We start from the raw sequence: 18569 nt of genomic DNA, 5'->3' as shown, positions 1-18569 counted from the left end.
AGGCAGCCTGGAGGACTGGGTCTGCTCTCCAGGCATTGTGGAGGTTGGTTTTCTTTTGCAGCAAATTCGGGCGCTTTTTTTTGTAGCAAATTGCCCCAACATCAAAGACTTTTTCTATTTGGAACCAGAGTTGGGGCTTTCAGTCAAGCAGTGCCCTGGATTTTCCTCCCCAGATACCTGTCAACTCCCAGTCACTTGCTGTCACTTGCCTCATCTTCCCCAGTCGTAGGGTTCTCAGGCCAGGCTTCTAGCAGCATCACCTAGAAAGTTAGCACCGGGAGAGGAAGCAGAGTCAAATTCACGGTGAATCACGGCCATAGTGACATTTTCATCATGAGTGTGGATGAACACAGGCCCTCATCCCGATTCTTTCATCTGTGCATTCAGAATGTAAAGAATACACTTGCCCGTGTGGCTGCCATTGGTAGAGGTCAGTTTTTGGCCTGTTTGATTGGCTGTGCAGCCACCTGTTTTGGACCCGGATGGAGACATCCCACTGGAAGACTCAAAGTCAGGTGTCCTTGTACTGATTTTCTGATTCCTTCTTCTTAGGTCACAGAAGATGTGAATTCAAGTATCAAGACATTTTTTTGTCCCAATGATACCTACAATGACATGGCCACACTCTTCTTCAACCCTCAGGAGTCTGCCATCCTCCAGCTCTTCCACCAGGACGGTGGGTGTCTGCACTGCAGCCCATTCCTGGGCGATTGGTGTCATCTGAGACACAGCCAGGCTTGCCCTTCGTTCCGAGCAAGACCAGGACTTCTTTGTAATGCCCACCCAGACAAAAGATTGGTTTCTGCCTCCAGTGTTGGAAGGGGAACTGGCATGGGGTGTGGTTGGGCCCGGTAGGTCTGCTGGGCCCTGGCAGGCATCCGGTGGTGGGACTCAGGTTGGCTCTTCCCTTGCAGGCACTTTCAGCCCCGTCACTCTGGCCTTGTTCTTCATTCTCTATTTCTTGCTTGCATGTTGGACTTACGGCGTTTCTGTTCCAAGTGGCCTTTTTGTGCCTTCTCTACTGTGTGGAGCTGCTTTTGGACGTTTAGTTGCCAATGTCCTAAAAAGGTACTCTGTGTGTGTGTGCACGTGTGTGTATGCGTGTGTGCACATGTGTGTGCGTGCATTCATGTGTCTGTACCCGTGCATGCACGTATGTGCATAGGCACAAGAGTGTGAGCTGTAGGTCCCCCCACAGCCTGTCAGTGTGGTTCAAAGCCATGTTCTCGGTGTTCTCCTTCACTAGCTACATTGGATTGGGCCACATCTATTCGGGGACCTTTGCCCTGATTGGTGCAGCGGCTTTCTTGGGCGGGGTGGTCCGCATGACCATCAGCCTCACGGTCATCCTGATTGAGTCCACGAATGAGATCACCTACGGGCTTCCCATCATGGTCACACTGATGGTGAGCACACGCCCTCCAGGCCTGTCAGGCTCAGGGCCACGTTCACCCGACAGGACCTATTTTTAGGCCTTTGCTTTGTGTTTCAGGTGGCCAAATGGACAGGGGACTTTTTCAATAAGGGCATTTATGATATCCACGTGGGCCTGCGAGGCGTGCCGCTTTTGGAATGGGAGACAGAGGTGGAAATGGACAAGTAAGGCCATGATTTTGCTCATGTCCTAGTTTCAGAATGTATTAGCTCGAAGGCCTAAGGAATGTTGATACTAGGGTAGGAAACAGTAACTCACTTTTCTTGGGCTGAAAGAAGCAGCACACCCATTCCTAAGCAAGTGTGAGAATGTGGAGCAGCCCATGGGCTGGGCGCTGCGAGGACAGGGCAGGGGACACGGGGACTGCACTGGGCAGGGCCTCTTCGTGGTGGTTTGGCTTCCATGGCATTCTGGTTGGATATGAGGTGAAGTCTCTGGATCAAGTTCGCGATGTGATTGAATGTTTAAGGGTATGCCAAGCCCCAGGAGTGAGAATAGCCTGTTTCACATGTGCCCACCAGAGTGCCCTGCTGCTAGCTGTGATTGTTCTGGGCATAATCACCTCATAACCCACCTGCTAATCCACAGGTACCTGGGCTTCCTGTGTCTAGACAGCAGGCAAGGCCCTTACGGGATAACTCGGGGGCCAGCAAGCTGTTTCTGCGGACGGCCAGGCGGAAGGTTATTTCCAGCTTTCCGGGCCGTATGGTCTGTCACGACTACTCGACTCTGCCATTGCAGCAGGAAAGCAACGAGCGCGATGGACTTGATCGCTGGGCAACAGTTTGCTGTGCCCTGATCTAAAGGGGGACCCAAGTCTGTTTTTATTATTATTATTATTTTTATTTTTATTTTTTTTTTGAGACAGGATCTCACTCTGTCACCTAGGCTGGAGTATGGTGGCATGATTATAGCTCACTGCAATCTATGCCTCCCAGACTCAAGCGATCCTCCCACCTCAGCCTCCTGAGTAGCTGGGATCACAGGCGCGTGCCACCACACCTGGCTACTTTGTAACGTTTTTTATAGAAATGGGGTTTTGCTGTGTTGCCCAGGCTGGTCTCGAACTTCTGGGCTCAAGCAATCCGCTGGCCTCGGCCTCCCAGAGTGCTGGGATTACAGGCATGAGCCACTGTGCCCGGCTCGGATGTTGTGGTAAATGCTGTAGCACAATTAGCAGTTCAGGGGCAGTATGTGGAGTGTGCTGCAGGGCACCAGCAGCAGGACTTCCTGGTGAGGGGATGTTGCTGTTGAGCTGAGGGATGAGCCAGGGCCCATCAGCCTGGCACAGCAGGGAAGGACATTCCAGGCACGGGGAACAGCATGTGTGGGGGATAGAAGTACAAAGGAATGCACTGGGTTTGAGGGAGGGCTGGAGCAGTTCAGAAGGGAGCTCCCCGTGTGGTCTGAGCAGGGCTGGAGAGCCAGCACAGCTTACTCCCAGGGGCCTGCGGGCGCTGTCACGAGGCTGGATGACTTGCCCTCCTCCCCCAGGCTGAGAGCCAGCGACATCATGGAGCCCAACCTGACCTACGTCTACCCGCACACCCGCATCCAGTCTCTGGTGAGCATCCTGCGCACCACGGTCCACCACGCCTTCCCGGTGGTCACAGAGAACCGCGGCAACGAGAAGGAGTTCATGAAGGGCAACCAGCTCATCAGCAACAATATCAAGTTCAAGGTAAAGAAAACGGCGTGAGAGGAAAGGCGGGTGAGAGACAAACGGTCCTGTCTCACGCGGCTTAGTGCTTTGCCCAGCCAGTTCTCGGGAAGTTGGCGCTGTTCTCATCACATGCGACAGGGAGAGTAGATTTGACAGCAGGGGCAGCTTTATCAGGCCATGAAGACGTGTGTGCGTTCCTGCCGCAGTGAGCATATGGATAGATCTGTTTTTCAAGTCAGCAGCTGTCATGGGTTATTATTTACGTGTGAGAGTATCAGGATAAGTTCTAGAGATGCCAGCAACAGAAATGGACTTGGACCTACTTAAGAAAGAGAAGGAAATCCACAGGAAAGCTCAGGACAGCCGAGAAAGCTGAAGGACCAGAACCCATGTGCTGTGGGGACCAGGTGAAGGGTCTAGCAGACACCCCTCGGGTACCAGGAGGAAGGGGCACTGGCCCTGGGTTCCTCTTGATTCCGATTCAGAATCCAGGGAGAGGGGGGCATCCCCTTGCCTCACTTGGGTCGTGTGCCACTCCTTGGCTTTGGGGGTAGGCACGCTGATTGGCAGTTCTATCAAGACAGGATGTTGTTCCCCTCTGGAGAATCAGGCTGCTCTTCCCAGATGAAACCACAAAGGCTGCAGCCAGGTCCTAGGGTTCAGGCTCCTTTGAGCCACCAGCCCAAGCCACTTCTTTGAACCTCAGCCCCTTTAAGTTCCTGCATCCGGATGTGCCTCTGACCCTCCCTGTCACCCAAATCCTCAAGCTCCATCAGTGCTACTGTGTTCGTTTGCCCACACGCAGTAGCCTGTGTTCTCCCCACCCACAGAAATCCAGCATCCTCACCCGGGCCGGCGAGCAGCGCAAACGGAGCCAGTCCATGAAGTCCTACCCCTCCAGCGAGCTGCGGAACATGTGTGATGAGCACATCGCCTCTGAGGAGCCGGCCGAGAAGGAGGACCTCCTGCAGCAGATGCTGGAGAGGAGGTGAGAGCCGGGCGCGGCCCCCGCTGCCAGCAGGGCTACACAGCGGCAGGGTCAACGCTTGGCTCAGATGTTGTGAGGTGGCTCCTGAGTTTCCTGGGAAAGTTGGATGGGGAGCAGGCTGGGGACATGGCTCAGAAGCGCTCCCGCTGAGGGTATCCCAGGCAGCATCTGGTTTTTGTGTAACAGATACACTCCCTACCCCAACCTATACCCTGACCAGTCCCCGAGTGAAGACTGGACCATGGAGGAGCGCTTCCGCCCTCTGACCTTCCACGGCCTGATCCTTCGGTCACAGCTTGTCACCCTGCTTGTCCGAGGAGTTTGTTACTCTGAAAGCCAGTCGGTAAGTCTCTCCAAGGCAGAAATCAGCCAGGCCAGGCCTGATGAAGCTTGAGGGGTTGGGCGCTGCCCGGCAGGCCATAAACAGTGCCGTAGGGAAAGCTGAATGCAAGGCAAGAAGTACAGAGTGGACTTAGGGGAGGAGTTGCCACAGCTGGGTGGTGAGAAACAACAGCGGTTTATTCCTTCCTAGTTCAAGGCCAGAAGTACAAAATCCAGGTGTCACCAGGGCAGCGCTCCCTGGCTCTGGGAGAGGTGCTGTCCTTGCCCCTTCCTAGCTCATGGGAGTTGCCTGCAGTCCTTGTTGCTCCTGACTGAATGCAGCCCCCATCCTCGCCGCTGTCATCACAAGGCGTTCTCCTGTGTATCCTCTCTCCTTTCCCTAAGGACACTTGTCACTGGATTTGGGGCCCACCCGAATCCAGCATGGGCTTATCTGAACTTGGTCACATCTGCAGAGACCCTGTTTCTAGAAAGGTCGCATTCATAGGTACTAGGGCTTAGGACTTGGCCATATCTTTCGGTGGGGGGACAGATTTACCCCCCAGCCACTTAGTGCTTTCTCACTTAAACGTCCAAATAAACCATTTGCGTCTCATGAATCAGGAAGAAAGGGAGTGCAGAGAGATCAGGGGACGGCCCAGGGTGCCACAGCTAGGACTTGGCCAAGGACTGGGTTTGACTGGAGAGCTCTCACTCTGGAGTGCCTGCTGCTGCTGTGCCACCTGCCTCAGCAGCCCAGAGCTGGGCATATTCAGGCATCAAGGGAAGGGGCTCTCGGGTGACCCCACTGGCCACTGCTGCCCGAGCACGGACAGTGTCTGGGTTGGAATTGCAGAGCGCCAGCCAGCCGCGCCTCTCCTACGCCGAGATGGCCGAGGACTACCCGCGGTACCCTGACATCCACGACCTGGATCTGACGCTGCTCAACCCGCGCATGATCGTGGTGAGAAGGGCCGCCCTGGCCTGTCCCATGTGGAGCTTCCTCTTCGCGTCGTTGGCGTCTCAGGCAACCGGTGACACACGGTCTCTTTGCAGGATGTCACCCCATACATGAACCCTTCGCCTTTCACCGTCTCACCCAACACCCACGTCTCCCAAGTCTTCAACCTGTTCAGAACGATGGGCCTGCGCCACCTGCCCGTGGTGAATGCCGTGGGAGAGGTGAGTGAGGCCCTGGCCCTGCCCCCACCTTTGAGAAAGGATCCCCCGCCAGGTGCTGTTTGTGCACCCAGGCTTCTCACCAGAAATGTAGGCATCCCACCAGGAGGGGAGAGGGGGGCCCAACACTGGCTTTGAACCGTGCTCGGCTTCTACACACTCAGGACCCTTTCCCCTGCCTGCCAGCAGATGGCACCAGCATCCCACTGGCCGTCCTTTCCGGCCAGAGCCCCGCCTTCCCCAGGCTGTGTCTTCCTCCGGAATCGGGACCACTTGTGTTCCTTGGTTCTCCACCTGTGTGGGGATTCGCACATTAGATGAGAGAATTTCAAGCACAGTACTTTGAGTTTTACAAAGATATAAAACACCTAGTAATGATTGCTGCAGACTTTCCTTTTTTTCTTTTTAGAACTTCATTATTTTCTTGTTACACAAATATTATGTCATTGTAGGAAAATACAAAAACACATATGAGCAAAAAGCAATAAAAAACCAAACCCTCGTCCCTACCCTGTAGCGGTAGCTGTGGTAACTTTTCAAGGCCACCCTCTCAGTCTTTTGTTGTTGTTGCTGTTGTTTTGAGACAGGGTCTCACTCTGTCACCCAGGCTGGAGTGCAGTGGCAAGATCTCGGCTCACTGCAGCTTCATCCTTCTAGGCTCAAGTAGTCCTCCCACCTCAGCCTCCTGAGTAGCTGGGACCACAGGCATGTACCACCATGCCTCAGCTAATTTTTGTATTTATGGTAGAGACAGGATTTCACCATGTTGCCCAGGCTGGTCTTGAGCTCCTGAGCTCAAGTGACTCACCTGCCTCGGCCTCCCAATGTGCTGGGATTACAGGTGTGAGCCACTGCGCCCAACCTCAGTCTTCTATGTGGCACGACCCTGGCATGCATAGTGCGTACTTACACAGGTTTTGTTACAGTAGGTTAACTTATGTCCCTTGAAATGTAATTGCCAACTACGCTGACAGAGTCCTAACGTAGTTTATGATGTGATTTTGGAGTTCCCAACAACAGTGACACATGGGAACCCCTGTAATGACCTGTAACAAATGACTCCCATAGGTCACTTTGCAAGGTGGTGAGTATGAGGCGTGGCAGGGGTCATAATCTCAGGAGACTTGAGGGGCCCCACCACTTGCACATCTGTGAAGCAGGCTGGTCATGATGGGAGCTGAGCGCTGAGAATGTGCCCTGTGGAAGGACATATTAGTTCAGATGCCAGCTGGCCCAAGCCCTTTTTGGAGCTAACCTTGTTCCCTCAGCCTCCAGTGTGTGAGCCTTCATTATCTGTTTATCCAAGTCAAGCTGTGTCTGGCTCTGCACTATCCAGGCCTCCGCATTCTGTGACAAACTAACAGGGCCGGCTCCTTTCACTCCTCTTCTTACCAGTGGGTTTTACCCTGAAGGTGACTCGGGCCTCCTTCTCCTTGCCCTAGATCGTCGGGATCGTCACACGGCACAACCTGACCTCTGAATTTCTGCAGGCCCGGCTGAGGCAGCACTACCAGACCATCTGACGGCCCAGCCCGCCCTCTCCCGGGGCTGCCTGGGGAGGCAGCTTATGCTCGCTCCGGCTGGCACAACTGGCTGGGGCTGTTCCGGGGCATGGAAGATTCCCAGTCACCCACTCAGAAAGCCTGGAGTCATCGGATACCTTGCTGGTCAGAGGTCCTGGGGGTGGTTTTGAACCGTCAGAGCTTGGACTTAGATTCTGACTTCCCCAGCAAGGATCTTCCCACTTCCTGCTCCCCGTGTTCCCACCCTCCAGTGTTGGCACAGGCCCACCCCTGGCCCCACCAGAGCCAGAAGCAGAGGTGGAATTAGGCGGGCCCCGGGCTGCACTCCGAGCCGTGTTCCTGGCCGTCTTCGCTACTTTCCTAGAGAACCTGGCTGTTGCCTTAAATGTGTGAGAGGGACTTGGCCAAGGCAAAAGCTGGGGAGACGCCAGTGACAACATTCAGTTCATGACTAGATTTAGGAATTGGGCACTGAGAAAATTCTCCGTATTTTAGAGAGACCTTCCCTTGTTTGGGACTCCGAACACGGCATCCTCGCTGGTTTGTTTTAAGGGAAACACTGTACTTACTCCTGGGTGTGGGCAGAGGCTCTGGTCTTGCCCCTGTGGTTTGACTTTCCTTAGAACCACCACCCACCAGAAATACAAAGCATTAAAATCACACTAATAACCCCCGATGGTCAATCTGATAATAGGATCAGATTTACATCTACCCTAGTTCTTAACATTTCAGCTTTCTCTCCATCTGCAGGTTATTCCCAGTCTCCCAGTAACACGTTGCTACCCAGACCCTTTTCATTTCCTTAAGTTTTGATCTCCGTCTTCCTGCTGAAGCAGGCAGAGCTCAGAGGATCTTGGCATCACCCACCAAAGTTAGCTGAAAGCAGGGCACTCCTAGGTAAAGCAGCTTCACTGAACTCTGGGGAATGGTGCCATTTTTTTCCAAGGTAGAAAGGAAGCACTTCTGAGCCAGTGGCCACTGAAAGGTGTGTGCTATGATAAAGCAGATGGCCTACTCGAGGAAGAGGGTGTCCGCCCTTCACAAACACCTCTTTCTCCCCTGCACTAGCCGTCCCACGCTTACATACAGAGGCCCTTCAGGAGGGCCTCCGCGCCGCAGGGAGGGTGCGTGGCGAGGATGCTTCCTGCCAGCACACGCCTGAAGGTTTCGCGTGAAGCGTGGGAACTACCCCATTGTTCAGTGACATCATTCTTCTCCAGGCTGGCTGGCCCCCTCTGACTAGGCCCCCAAAGTGAGCATCTGGGCATTGGGTATTTGCACTTATCTTCCCCCACCTTCTCCATGGCATCTCCGTTCCAGCAGGCATCCCTGGGGCAGGCGTGCTTTGGCTCAAGATGGCCTTCATTTACGTTTAGCTTTTTTCAAAACCATGGAGGTTGCCCACGGGCCTCGGCACCCGGCCCTGGCAGCACAGCTCTCTCAGGCCCAGCCCTGGGCGACCTCCTTGGCCAAGGCTGCCTTTCACCCTGGGGTGGGCATCAGTCCTGGCTCTGCCGGTCCAGATCTTGCACTCAGCACACTCTAGGGAATAATTCCACTCCAGAGACAGGGCTGCTTCGAGGTCTTTCTCCAGCTGACAGTGGCCCCTCCATTTTCCCCATTTTCTTACCACTCCGACCAAAATTGCTTTGACTTCTAAATGTTTCTGCTTCCCAGAATGCACCTGGCTTGTGAAACGGGGATGATACTCCCAGGAAATAGTGCAGGACATCACAAGGACCCAAAAGGCAATTCTTACTTAAATGTGACTGTTTGGCCAGCTGCTGCTGTGTTTTATGGCAGTGTTCAGAGCTTGATCACATTATTTCCTCCTTTTATTAAGAAGGAAGCCAATTGTCCAAGTCAGGAGAATGGTGTGATCACCTGTCACAGACACTTCATCCCCTCTCCCTGCCCCTTCCCAGAGCTGGCAGAGCTAACGCCCTGCAGGAGGACCCCGGCCTCTCGAGGGCTGGATCAGCAGCTGCCTGCCTCGAAGCTGCCCTGGTGAATGTTGCTGGAATTCATCCCTCGTGCACATCCTGTTGTGTTTAAGTCACCAGATATTTTGTTCCCATCAGTTTAGCCCAGAGATAGACAGTAGAATGCGAATACCTCCCTCCCGTAAACTGACTGGACGGCTGCCAAGGAGGCCCCAAACCCAGCCCCATGCAGAGGCACGTGGTTTCCTGTTCTCTCTGCATCTGCCCTTTCCAGATAAGCCCAAAGACAACAACTTCTCCACTCGTGACAAATCAACTGTGAGCCTCGCTCCTTCCATTTCTGTCCATTAGAAACCAGCCTTTTCAGCACCTCACCCATGAGCCGCCCCACCACCCAGCGATCAGGCGCCTCAGTAAGGCAGATCCGCGGATGGGGAGCCTGCGGGTGGCCAGAGGTGGTGTTTGTGTTTGTCTCCAGCTCGGTGTTCCATGGCTTCTAGGCGAGGTGATCAGGGAGTGGGGCCAGTGGGTCCCCGGCCCTGGCTGTGGGACCTTGTGCTGAGGGATGATTTGCTGCTGACCTTGATTAACTTAACAGTTCCCAGCTGGAAGGGACACTTTCTGGACCCAGTCCACTGTATGGCATTGGTGATGCAGAATTATGCACTGACGTGACCCTGGGTGACAGGAAAGCCTTTCGAGAGGCCCACGGTGGCCTCGCCAGCCCTGCAGTGTTGATGTGCCGTATTGCCCCACGGCTCTGCAGACCTTGGCCTTTGCCGCAGTCAGCTTCCTTTTTTCTGTTTGCACTGTTTGTATGATGTTAGCTAATTCCACTGTGTATATAAATTGTATTTTTTTTAATTTGTAAAATGCTATTTTTATTTGAACCTTTGGAACTTGGAAGTTCTCATTGTAACCCTAACATGTCAGAATAAAATGTCTTCTGTCTCCTTTAGCCTCTTGTCTCCATGCTGCTCTTTCTTTCAAGGGATAGTTGGTTTGTATTTTACTCCCCTTCTTTCTGATGTGTGAAAATTACACTAGGACATAGTTTCCGAGTCTCAGAGCTCTCCCTGTGCAGCTGGGCAGTGGGGCTCTTCATTCATGGGGGTCCACTTCTCTGTACTAGGCAGCGACCTTAATAAGAACGGATTTCATCCTGTGGCTCTTGGCAGAAGTCACCGATGTCTGTTTCTCCCTTCGGATGAACACTCTTCCTGATCCTCTCTGGAAATCATCTCCTCCTGCTAGCAGCCGCGTCCCGGAGCAGCAGATGGGGAAATCCATTCTGTTTCTTCATGGTGTTTAGGAATTTGCCCCCCAAACAGATTGCCCTGATGTCCAACCCGAAGAAGTGAAACTGCTGCTGGGTCTGGAGAGGTGAAGCCCCGTGGCCAGCTTCTGTCACCGCCATCTGCCATTGCTTTTTGTTCCCTTGCTTTTGGTTTTGCAAGAAGCATGGCCTCTGTCTCTGTCTGATCTGCTTCAAGGCATCATTCCATCAGTGACAGAAGTGGCCATTCCATCAGTGGTCGCAGCCAGTTCAGCTCCTGCACCCATCCCCACGTGTTCTGTAAGTCCCAGGGGCGTTTTATGACTTGTGTTTTTGTCATTTTTCAGTCCGTTCCATTCAATGAGAACTTCCTGTGTTACGGTGACACCTTGGGAATGGGCTGCTTCCCCTCCTAGCAACCCATGTCACCATCCCAGACCTCAGGAGCCAGGTTTGGGCCAGTGCTGTCTCCTGTCTCTCTTACTTTCATCCTTGTCCTGGTATTTAAAGTCCAGGTAGGGAACATTTTGATTGGAGGTGGTTAGATGAGGCTGTCCACCAACCTCCACCCCTTGCCATCAGTTCACTGGGGGTCTCCCTCTTGCCTCTGCAAGGAGCAACTTGCTACTTTGTTTCCTGTTTTCCCAATTTCTGTACAAGACCAAGGCAATTTGACCAACATTTATGGGGCATCAACTCTGAGAGTGCCGAAGGGCCATTTGCCCTCAAAGAACTTGCAGTCTAGGGACGTAGACACAAGCAATTGCACATGGGCAATTCGTGTTGTGTGCTATTATAATGGTTATGTGTGCAACACTGCCTACCAAGAGACTCACTGTTACTAGGCACGAGGTATCAGGAAAGAAGTGTTCCCATGAGCCTTAAGGAATTGGTACAATGTCCTCGGGAGGACCGGAGGAAGGACACCCCAGGGGAAGGAACAGCAGAAATAAAGGCACAGGGGCATGTGTGGGTGTGGGGTGTTAGAGTGTCGTAGAATCTGATGAGGAGGTTGGGGTCCATGGGGGTAACAGGTGGGAAAACAGCTTACTCTGTTTAAGGTGAATTTATTGCCTGGTGTTGTGTGCTCAGAGCAAATACCCTTTTCAGGAGCAGATACAAAAAGCCTGCATCTTCTCCAGCAGCTCTTATCTTAATAAAATACAAGTCCAGGCCCTTTGGACCCAAATTAGGCAAAGACTATGGCTGTTTTCCAAATACTTGTTAGTATACAAAAGGTACATGAACTCGCAGTTTGTCTGCATGGCAAACCTTTCTTCACTTTGCTCGGTTTTCATTATTTTTTTGAGACAAATCTCATTCTGTCACCCAGGCTGGAGTGCAGTGGCACGATACCAGCTCGCTGCAGCCTCCACCTCCCAGGCTTAAGCCATCCTCCCACCTTGGCCTCCTGAATAGCTGGAACTGCTGGTGCACATCACCATGCCTGGCTAATTTTTAAATTTTTTTTGTAGAGATGAGGTCTTTATTGCTCAGGCTGGCCTTGAACTCCTGGGCTCAAGTGATTTGCCCACTTTAGCCTCCCAAAATGCTGGGATTACAGGAGTGAGCCACTACACCCGGCCTGCTCAGCTTTTAAGCTCAACACTCTGCCTACCCTTTTCAAAACTAAAAGTACCATTAACTTAGCTGTAGCACCTAACTCTCTTGAAATGTATCAGAGGAAATCTAACTAATACTCTCATTTTCTGAATGTTCCCCCTAAAAACAACAAAAACCCCCGGAACCAAAAAGCACTAAGAGTGGAATTTGAGGCCTCCCCAACCACCCACCAAAAAAGGAGGGTGAAATGAATAAGAAAACCTCAGCATTCTTTTCTCTGACAAAGAGTAAAATGACAAGGAATATCGGCCTGAATTCTCTTCCCCAAGAAATCACACCAACGCAGGCATTTGTCTTCTGTCCATGGTGCTGAAGTTTATTCACTTTCAAACCACTTTCAGTAACAGGTGAGGTTCTACCTTAAAATTTAATGCATGGGGTGGGAGAGGCGAGGAAGCCACCATCACACCACTTTATCTACAGTTAGTGTAAGATGTGAGAAGTGTTGACAGGAAGCTGCAGCTTGGATGGGATGATCACAACTCCATGACAACGAGATGACACGAATGCAAGAGAGACCCCAGCGGGCAGGAACCTCTTGCTGTCTGTCCCAAGGCCCAGCCCTCCTTGTGCTCCCTGGCTGTTATCTTCGGTACTACAAAGAGAACACAGACATATCTGGCTTGGTGACCTGGCTGTCTTGGAAAAGTCAGCTTCATGTATGACTGTGCCCATCCTCTGAACTTGATTACTGACCACCTGCTTCCCACCGGCCCCCACCCCAGCCTGATGACCCTCTGAACTTCATGAATTGATAAGCAAGTTACTCATCAGAGTAAATTTCACTTGAGCCCTTCAGGATCTTGCAATTCTGGGGAGGAACATGAGCTGCTAATTAGCCATGCAAAGATAACTTGGCCCTATGACTATTTGAATTTCCCACTGCTAGTGGCAGTTGCTGCTTTTTTTTTTTTTTGAGACGGAGTCTCACTCTATCACCTAGGCTGGAGTGCAGTGGGGCAATCTCGGCTCACTGCAACCTCCGCCTCCTGGGTTCAAGTGATTCTCCTGCCTCAGCCTCCCGAGTAGCTAGGACTACAGGCGCCCAGCACCACCATGCCCAGCTAATTTTTGTATTTTTAGTAGAGATGGGGTTTCACCATGTTGGCCAGGATAGTCTTGATCTCTTGACTTCATGATCCACCTGCCTTGTCCTCCCAAAGTGCTGGGATTACAAGCGTGAGCCACTGTGCCCGGCCCTTTTTTTTTTTTTAAAGCATTTTCTCAGCAGACTGTAGCTAAGGACAATAGATGGCGTGTCCTGACACCCATGGGGCACTCACAGTGTTGGGGCAGAAACTTGAGAAAGAATGAGCTTCTGCATTGGTCTCTTTCCTGCTGAGGGTGTCTCCCAGTAGTGTCCATCCCGTCCCATTTCCATCCCCAGTTCCTCTTACCCGGAAGCTGTTACAGCCCAGTCCGCTCTGGGCTCCAATCCTGTCCATCCTGCCCCCGAAGCAGCTGGATCTCCGCAGGCTCCGAGGGGCAGTGAGCAGTGCCCTCAGCTTGCTTTTTAAGAGGGCAGATCGATCGGAGGAGTCCCAGGGGCCCTGCCCGAGGGCACCCCCATCTCTCTGGGCTGGGCTGATGTCCCCGGTCCAGGGAGGCACCTCAGGGAGGGGGCTGAGAGCAGCCCCCGCTTCTTCATTCTGCTCTCTGAGCACTTGTGGGGGCACAATCTCATCTTCTAAAGGCATCTTTTCTTCCAAATGGTCCAGCAAATTCTTTACAAAAGGAAAATACAGGAAAAGGGATAAACCTCATTGACTTGGAGAAAATCAAGAGGAGTGAGCACAGCATCAGAAAGACCCCTGGCCCCAGACTGCACCCGCTTTCCTGGCCCTACCTTGAAATCCATCAGGTCTGCGTTGGACACGGCATTGTACATGGGATTAGCTCTGGTCTGACCTGGGAGCTGGAATGCCAGAAAAAGGAGGAAGCTCACACTGATGGTGGAGAAGGAACTCATGCTGGCGTCGTCAAGGAGCAATCCACTGCTTGCTGGTCTGTCTCTCCCCTCTGGTTCCCCTCTCTTGGCCTACGTCCGTCCCTGTCTCCCAGCTGCCCAGTGCCTCCTCTTTTTATAGCCCCCCAGCTCTCCAAGCACGCAGGAGAGACAGAACCCTCCCCATTCTGTCACTTGCAGCGATAAAGCAGCCAAGTGAGAAGCCAGCAGGAGATGCCCTTTTAAAGTTATCATCCCGCAGGGCTTGTCACAGCCCCTCTGCCTTGGGCAGCCCCAACAGCCCCCCAGACCCTCGGCTGCAAGAGCCGCATTCTTGCTGATTTGACTCAAGAGGCTTCCACTTCAAAGGTGTGAGAAGAGTAAAAAAGAGTCCTTGGTTATCTCACCACCGTGCCTCAGGATTCTTTCTCCTCGACGCTGGTACCCATGCGGGGAGACAGAGGGTGACGCTTGGCTGGTGCCCAGCTCCCCTGGTTTGTTTGTGGCTCAGCTGTCAGGGCCTCCAAATAAGGGTGGAGAGGAGGAAATGGCAGGCAGCCAGCAGCCCGAGACAAATGGGTCCATATGCTCAAGCTGGCCTCACACCTGCCTCATCCGCCACGTGGGCAGACCTCTGGCCTCAGACAGGGCTGCCCTCACCCCTGGCAGTCCCTCTCCATGGTCAGGCAAAAGGGAGTTATTTTTTAGTATATAAAGTCAGCCAGGAACCAAATGTGATGAAGCTCCAACCCCCAGATAGAAATACCAAGAAAAGCCGGGGAAGCACAAGCATCCTCTCTCCAAAGCTCCTCCTCTTCCATGTCCCCCGCGACCCTCCTCCAACATGCTGTGGGGACAGGCTTAGAGGACGCAGTGAATTTCGTTTCTTCCTTTGCTGTTTATACATGCTCAGACTCTTCATGTTTGAAGTTTGTAACAGCCCCCTGCCCTTCCTGGGCTTGTGCCCATAGCAACTTAGCTGATGAAGGCAGGGAGGTGGGGGTGAAGGAGGTATAGTCGGTTTCCCTCAATGCCATCTACATCCTTCCCTGAGGACGTGGCAAGTGGCAAGTGAGTGAGCCACCAAGGTCACAATTTCTCTGGCCCCCAAAAGAGAAATAACAGGCAATGAGTCTGTCTATGTTTAATGAATGGCCTGTTTGCTAAGCACCGAACTCAGTGTTAGCCATTACCATTCAATGCAATGTATACTGGGGGAAAACACTAAATTTGAAGGACTGACAGACCGGCACTCTAGCCCCAAACAAATCAGTTGCATACATCTTCGCAGCCTTCTTTTCCTTGTGTGTAAAATGAGAAGGACTGTGCTGAGAACTTTATGGAAATGATTTTATTTTGACCATCATCCCCAGCTGGTGGTAGACAGCATTGTCCTTGCTTACAAGGGCACAGAACTGAGCCTGAGGGGCTATGCCGCTTGCCCAAGGCCACTAGGTGCCTAAGTGGCAGAACCAGGACTGGAACCCCAGGTCGGACACTGATGTCCGCATCCTAGCCTATTTCACGTAGGGTGCTGCCTCTTTACCCTTAGCTGCATTCCCCAATTAAAACCACCATTCCCCATCGTTCAGATGCCCCAGGGAGCTCCTTCACCTTCCCCATGCCCCTGGGGCTGTAGCTTTTTTGTGCACTTACCAAGGCTGTGTGTGTTTGGCTGCTCTCCGGATCTATTTCTCCACCGAATGTGTTTTAATCCACTCCTTAGAAGCTCAGAAAATGTGTGTTGAGTGACCAGCTCTGTCCTGGCCAGATCTGTCCCCAGGTGTGCTGACCTCATGACTCACCAGGTGGACAGGGCATTGTGCAGCCATAAGGTTGGAAATCAGGGCAGCAAGTGACCAGAGGTCACAAAGGTATCCAGGGTGATATTATTCTAAGACAAGCTAAAAGGAACCCTCTTTGGCAAGCCTTGGGGGATGTGTATAGTGGGGAATCTAATATTTCATGGGATGTTTAGAAGCAGCCTGTAGGAGTGAGAGAGAAGAAAAGTAACAGGCACAGATTTGGCAATTGATTTGAGTCAGCCAAGCTCAACTTGAAATCTGAAATGGTTGGGAGGCCGAGGCGAGTGGATCACGAGGTCAAATGATCGAGACCGTCATGGCCAACATGGTGAAACCCCGTCTCTACTAAAAATACAAAAAAATAGCCGGCCGTGGTGGCGGGCGCCTATAGTCCCAGCTACTTGGGAGGCTGAGGCAGGAGAATGGTGTGAACCCAGGAAGCAGAGTGAGCCAAGATCGCGTCACTGCACTCCAGCCTGGGCCATAGAGTGAGACTCCATCTCAGAAAAAAAAGAAAGAAAGAAATCTGAAATGGGTGCAATTCTTTTTTTTTTTTTTTTTAAATAGAGACAGGATTTGCTATGTTCCCCAGGCTTGTTTTGAACTCTTGGGCTCAAGCAGTCCTCCTGCCTTGGCCTCCCAAAGTGCTGGGATTACAGGACTGAGCCACTGTGCCCAGTCTGAAATGGCTGCAATTCTAAGTAGCAGCTTGCAGGGCAAAAACCTCTCATATCCTGATGAGTCCCTGGAATGTGCTCACAGCGCAATTGCTCAGTTGGAAGGGTTATTATTAGCGAAGAGGATCCAGTGGGCACCCTCACTGGGGGAAACGCATGCTGGTGCTGTGTGCGTCACTCCGCCTGTCTCCTGGAGATGCCCTTTGAGATGAACCTTTGATATAAGCAGGGACTTCTGTGGCAATGCTGCTCCTCTGTCCTGAGCCACTGCTGAAGTCTGTAGGTAGTCCAACGAGAAGCGGAAGTCCCATCCAAGGTTCTAGAAAGAGAATTTCAGAATTTTCCCACTTCCTTTTATTAAAGTCACTTTTCCTGTTCCAGAGTGAAACGAGTGAGACGTGAGTGTCATCTGTGGAGTCTCTATTAGCCAGGTATTTTTTTTTTTTTTTTTTTTTTTTTTTTTTTTGCGGGGGGAAGGAAATATTCAGCTGTATTGCACTGTGCGTTTTGAATAGAACCAGCATCACCGCCTGCACTAACAGAGCACTGAAAAAAACACAAACCATCCTCAAAGGCACTTATTACCCCCAATCTTATTAAAGCCCACACTGGAAAGCGACTTGACATAAAATTTCTCTTCATTTCCATACTCCCGCTCAGCCTGGAGGGATGTGTGCGGGGGGATCTAGTATTTAATAGGGTGGTTAGAAGCAGCTTGTGGGAGTGAGAGAGAAGAAAAGTAACAGGGACAGAAAGCCAGGTCCACCCCCATCCCCACCTCTTCTGTGCTGAAAAATCAAAAGCCTTTTATTTCCTGATCACTGGAAAGAAGTCATCTTAGTCATACGATGGGCAGAGCCCTGCAAATGGGTGGGAGAATCCAGAATCCAGGTGTCGCCAGATTCCAGCCCAGAGTTTGGCTTCACGGTTCTCTGGGGGGCTGCTGCGGGCTGCTGCAGGGAGCCCCAGAGTGTGCAGTGTCACCCGCGTGCAGAGCTGGTACAAAAACCCCAACGCATTCGTGGCATGATTCTGCAGGACCCAGATGGTCTGAAGCAGAAGCCCCAGTTGGGAGAAATTGGTACATATTTAAGGATGATCGTTGCTAACTTTGAAAATGATGTTTTGTTTCTTTGGTTTTTTTTTGTTTGTTTGTTTGTTTGTTTTTTGAGACGGAGTCTCGCTCTGTCGCCCAGGCTGGAGTACAGTGGCACAATCTCGGCTTACTGCAAGCTCCGCCTCCTGGGTTCACGCCATTCTCCTGCCTCAGCCTCCTGAGTAGCTGGGACTACAGGCGCCCGCCACCTCGCCCGGCTAGTTTTTCGTATTTTTTTTTAGTAGAGACGGGGTTTCACCGTGTTATTAGCCAGGATGGTCTCGATCTCCTGACCTCGTGATCCATCCGTCTCGGCCTCCCAAAGTGCTGGGATTATAGGCTTGAGCCACCGCGCCCGGCCTGTTTCTTTGGTTTAATATGGAGGTCACTAGGGACAGTTTTCCTAGAAAACAAAGCCCAAGGCAAAAGTTCACTCACTAAAGTTTTGTGGGGGTTCCTGTTCAAGGGAAGCAAGAGCGAGGGGGAAAGGAAGTGAGAGGGTGCTTTAGTTAACTACTACTGGGTAACAAGTCACCCCAGACTGGGTGTGGTGGCTCACACCTCTCATTCCAACACTCTGGGAGGATCGTTTGAACCCAGGAGTTCAAGACCACCCTGGGCAATATGGCAAAACCCCATCTCTACTGAAAAGACAAAAAATTAACTGGGTGCAGTGGTGCGTGCCTATCGTCACAGCTATCCTGGACACTGAGGTGGGAGGTTCACCAGAGCCCAAGAAATCGAGGCTGCAGTGAGCCATGACCAAGCCATTGCACTCCAGCCTGGGTGACAGAGTGAGAACCTGTCTCAAAAAAACAAAAGCCAGGCATGGTGGTGCATGCCTATAATACTAGCACTTTGGGAGGTTGAGGCAGGAAGATCCCTTGAGCTCAGGAGTTCGAGACCAGACCGGGCAACATAAAGAGCCCTGTCTTTAATTTAAAAAAAAAAAAAAAAAAAACAAGTTACCCCAAACCTCAGCAACTTCACACAATGCACATCTGTTATCTCATTGCCTCTGTGCTCTGTGGATCAGGGATCTGGCCCTGCTTGGCCTGGGGCCCCTGGGCAATTAAGGCGTTGGCTGGGGCTGCA

General features: G+C 52.0%; 2 protein-coding genes across 4 annotated transcripts in view; one reads left to right on the top strand and one right to left on the bottom strand.

Annotated features, from left to right (window-relative positions):
* The window catches only part of CLCN6 (chloride voltage-gated channel 6), a 38999-nt gene extending 28989 nt beyond the window's left edge, over window positions 1-10010 (top strand). Inside the window, exons 14-23 of one of the 2 annotated variants that reach the window (XM_007980533.3) lie at window positions 553-676; window positions 915-1068; window positions 1247-1406; window positions 1493-1599; window positions 2930-3116; window positions 3929-4086; window positions 4273-4429; window positions 5264-5371; window positions 5464-5589; window positions 7029-10010. In XM_007980533.3, the coding sequence (XP_007978724.1) occupies window positions 553-676; window positions 915-1068; window positions 1247-1406; window positions 1493-1599; window positions 2930-3116; window positions 3929-4086; window positions 4273-4429; window positions 5264-5371; window positions 5464-5589; window positions 7029-7109 (1362 nt within the window). In that variant the 3' untranslated portion in view covers window positions 7110-10010. Of the gene's footprint in view, window positions 1-552; window positions 677-914; window positions 1069-1246; window positions 1407-1492; window positions 1600-2929; window positions 3117-3928; window positions 4087-4272; window positions 4430-5263; window positions 5372-5463; window positions 5590-7028 lie in introns of those variants that run through there. The other variant, XR_494504.3, reaches the window with a different exon arrangement.
* A 2230-nt stretch (window positions 10011-12240) lies between these two features.
* Window positions 12241-14410, bottom strand: NPPA (natriuretic peptide A). 2 transcript variants are annotated; one of them, XM_007980530.3, is made up of 4 exons: window positions 14304-14410; window positions 13798-13866; window positions 13349-13675; window positions 12293-12546 (listed from the first exon to the last, which is right to left on the bottom strand). In XM_007980530.3, exons 2-4 carry the CDS (start codon window positions 13837-13839, stop codon window positions 12535-12537), a joined length of 381 nt encoding a protein of 126 aa, XP_007978721.3. In that variant the 5' UTR covers window positions 13840-13866; window positions 14304-14410; the 3' UTR covers window positions 12293-12534. The 2 variants fall into 2 exon arrangements, with proteins under 2 accessions (XP_007978720.3, XP_007978721.3); XM_007980529.3 differs by lacking the exon at window positions 14304-14410 and having other exon boundaries at window positions 12241-12546; window positions 13798-14117.
* Window positions 14411-18569: the final 4159 nt, after the last annotated feature.

The sequence above is a fragment of the Chlorocebus sabaeus genome, chromosome 20 (assembly GCF_047675955.1).
Source record: "Chlorocebus sabaeus isolate Y175 chromosome 20, mChlSab1.0.hap1, whole genome shotgun sequence".
NCBI lineage: Eukaryota > Metazoa > Chordata > Mammalia > Primates > Cercopithecidae > Chlorocebus > Chlorocebus sabaeus.
Note: the sequence above shows the minus strand (reverse complement) of the source record. Positions and strands in the feature narration are given on the sequence as shown.